A 2,500-nucleotide genomic window follows, 5' to 3' on the forward strand; every position below is an offset into this window, starting at 1 on the left:
TTGGATGAATCCAGAAAGGAGGAGGAGTATGGGGGCAGAGGAGGAGGAGGGGAGGGGTATGGGGGAGGATGGGGATGGTTGTCAATGTGGTGAAGACAGCTAGTGAGCTCCCAGGTGAGGCCGGGGGGGGCAGGGTCTGGGGAGGGGGGCAGCTGGAGAGTTTGGCTGATCTGACGGAGACACACAACGGGGCAGAATGTCTCTGTCGTGTTGCCAAACCGGTTTGCATCGGTGTCGACGGACCTCACACACACACACACACACACACACACACAAACGCAGACACACAAACGCACGCAGACACACACAGCCACATACACACACACACACACACGCACACGCACACACGCACACACAGGTGCAGCAGTACGTTACCCATAAGCACTGACAACGGTCCTATGTTTTGGTGTTTGTCTACTATCGACAGCACCTTCAAACATCAACTTCCAAACCTATCGACCTCATTCACGTATTCACCTCCACACAGACGCTCAGAGGAGCCGCACGCGCTAAAGAGACGTCCGCAGACGTTTACACGTTTACACATCTCAGTAGTTTCAAGAGAAGCAGCAAAATAAATCCTGCGTGCCACACACACACACAGCATGCAGAACTCCCTCTCAGGAGTTCAACCAACACATGAAGGTCAATCATTATTTCAGGAGTGATGCTGTCGTCAACGGTGACCAGGGAGGAACCTAAAGACGTCAAGGTGTGGTCATGGTCTTTTACCCGCATCAGCGTTCAGTTGGGCAGGCTGTTTTACGTTTAGTTAGTCTTTAGACAAAGACGCACGTTAGTTTTAGTCACAATTTCTATCCTTCTTAGTTTTAGTGTCGTTTTAGTTGAAGAAATCTGATTATTTTTTTGGCGTTGTTTCGGTAATTTTTTGTAGACTAAAACGTTTTCAGTTTCCGTTGACTAAAACGACACTAAAACTAAGAAGGACACAAATGTACTAAATGTCAATAAAACTAACGTGCGTCTTCGTCTAAAAACACGAAGACTAAATGGAAAAATAGACTGACAAAATGACTCACCCCCATATAGATGAGGGTTAGTATAAGAGGGTTAGGGGGGGGTGGTGAGAGCCGTGTCTACCTGAGGGTGGGGGGGGGGGGGCAGGAGTGGCGTCTCCTCCTTACCTCCTTGCTGTCCTCCTGACTCCTCGAGTCTTCGTTCCCGCTCGCCGACACCCCCCGTCCCCCGGAGTGCATGCTGCTCCACCATTGGTCCCTCCAGGAGCCCCGCCCCTGCTTCATCATCCCCCCGTCTAACAGCATCCCCCCCCCTCCTCCTCCTATTCCGTCTCCCAGGGCCACCTCTCCCCCCGCCTCCTTCTTCACCATGGCTGAGTGGAAGTCCAGGAGGGAGGAGGGCGAGGGGGAGGAGGAGGAGGGTGGCAGGGAGGGCTTCTTGAGGGAGAGGGCCAGGGGGGAGTAGGAGGAGGCACCCAGGCCCGGGGGAGCCCCCAGGAGCTTGGGGGAGAGCAGGGCCAGGTCCGAGGGGCCCATGGAGGAGGCCTTGAGGATGGGCTCCAGCGCCGCTTGCTGGGCCTCCATCTCCCGGCGGGCCTGCTCCAGGATGGAGCGGATGGTCTCGTCCGAGCTGGGGCCACCGCCCCCCATGCCCACCGCCCCGCAGCTGGAGGAGGGGGGGGGCTGGGAGGAGTCTACTGTCAGGTGAGAGACAAGAGAGAGAGAGAGGGAGGGAGAGGGAGGGAGGGAGGGAGGGAGAGGGAGAGGGAGAGAGAGAGAGAGAGAGAGAGAGAGAGATACACTTTGGTTAGTTTAGTGGCACCACAGTCTAGGCTAGGCTACAGGGGGCAAACACACAAAGGCGAATTCGAAAACATTGTTAAGCAGTTGAATCTGGTGTGGTGTTTTTTTTTTGGGCCTTTGATTTTCGGTCTTTCCTGCTATCAAGAACTGAAGGAAGAAGTTCTTAAACAAGTTATTTTAGTTCCGCTACGTCCCCTCCTCAGATATGAGATAATGATATATCTCCTCAGTGGAAAGTTTTCTCACAGTTTCCCCCCCAAAATTAAAGCACAAGAGTATTTTTAATTATATCTTTTTTATGGGACAGTCTTGCATTGCGCTTGTATTCCTCGGTGTGTGTGTGTGTGGGGGGGGGCCACACAGTGTGTAAGGTCAAATACGTATCCTCACCGAGTCTGAGACTTTGTGCATATTTTGCGAAATAGTTGCCCATTCCTCTGGGGTACCCTGTTCGTCTCTGTTTCTCCTCCACACCATCTGTAGTGGGTGGGGGGGGCACAGCGTTGAGGGGGGGTTAACACTCTTAACACATTCTCAACGGGGACGACGACGACGACACAGCCTGTCAATCAAACCATCATACAAACCTCTCTCCACCCCTCTTTAAACAAGTCAATCCTTAACATACTGTAACTGTCTGTCCCGTTTTGGAATTGGCATTTGATTTGAGACGCTTTGAGGCGTCACTGTCACCTGGGTCGTCATTGTGTTGTCATGGG

General features: G+C 52.8%; 1 protein-coding gene across 1 annotated transcript in view; it reads right to left on the reverse strand.

The window, feature by feature from the left end:
* Positions 1-2,500, reverse strand: part of cux1a (cut-like homeobox 1a) — a gene marked incomplete at its 3' end in the record, with an annotated part of 154,636 nt that overhangs the window by 20,603 nt on the left and 131,533 nt on the right. Inside the window, exons 19-20 of the mRNA XM_080529291.1 lie at positions 2,172-2,258; positions 1,146-1,672 (exon numbers count right to left, since the gene is read on the reverse strand). Of these exons, the coding sequence (XP_080385417.1) occupies positions 1,146-1,672; positions 2,172-2,258 (614 nt within the window). The remainder of the gene's footprint in view (positions 1-1,145; positions 1,673-2,171; positions 2,259-2,500) is intronic.

This window comes from Nansenia antarctica (genome assembly GCF_963989245.1).
Source record: "Nansenia antarctica genome assembly, chromosome: 4".
NCBI lineage: Eukaryota > Metazoa > Chordata > Actinopteri > Argentiniformes > Microstomatidae > Nansenia > Nansenia antarctica.